The sequence below is a fragment of the Plectropomus leopardus genome, unplaced genomic scaffold, assembly GCF_008729295.1.
Source record: "Plectropomus leopardus isolate mb unplaced genomic scaffold, YSFRI_Pleo_2.0 unplaced_scaffold90982, whole genome shotgun sequence".
In the NCBI taxonomy this organism is placed as follows: domain Eukaryota; kingdom Metazoa; phylum Chordata; class Actinopteri; order Perciformes; family Serranidae; genus Plectropomus; species Plectropomus leopardus.
Window position 1 is genome coordinate 1 of NW_024700319.1, and position 577 is coordinate 577.

Here is a 577-nt window from a genome sequence, read left to right on the forward strand (position 1 = left end):
TATGAGCGCAGCAGCAGCACAAGTTATTCTGTTTGATTTGATCAAATAAAAGAAATTAGCAGGATGTGATTTTTCTTTATTACCAAGCCTTCACTCTCATTCCTCTGTCTTCTCTCCCCCCTCTCCTCCCCCCTCTCTCTCTCTCTCCTCCAGTGGGGGTGATGCGGCCCACCAGCATCGTCCTCCCCCCCTCCAAAGAGGAGCTGCGGCAGGGCAGTGCCACAGTGGTGTGTGCGGCCAGCGGGGGCTTCCCCTCAACCTGGAGGCTGGGCTGGAAGGTGGGGGGCAGCAGCAGCTCCTCAGGGGCGTCACACAGCCTGGGGGTCCAGGGGAGTGACGGCCACTACAGCTGGAGCAGCACCCTGAGCCTCTCTGCAGACCAGTGGAGGAAGGCGGGCTCAGTGAGCTGCGAGGCCAGTCTGAGTGGACAGAGCCCCGTCACTCAAAGCCTGGACCCTGCCCGCTGCTCAGAGTAGAGCTTCAGCAACACTTCCTGTCTGGAAATGATGCTGCTTCTTTGATAGACGTCTGGATGAAGCTACAGATCTCCTCTGTTCACATGTTTCTGCAGGTTTCA

At 57.5% G+C, this 577-nt stretch overlaps 1 gene segment (V, D, J or C); it reads left to right on the forward strand.

Moving 5' to 3' along the window:
* Positions 1 to 62: 62 nt before the first annotated feature.
* LOC121940607 lies at positions 63 to 571 on the forward strand (the record flags this gene model as incomplete). The annotated part of the segment is given in 1 exon segment: positions 63 to 571. A coding segment is annotated over 1 exon segment (414 nt), but the record flags the coding sequence as incomplete, so codon positions are not given.
* Between the last annotated feature and the right edge of the window lie 6 nt (positions 572 to 577).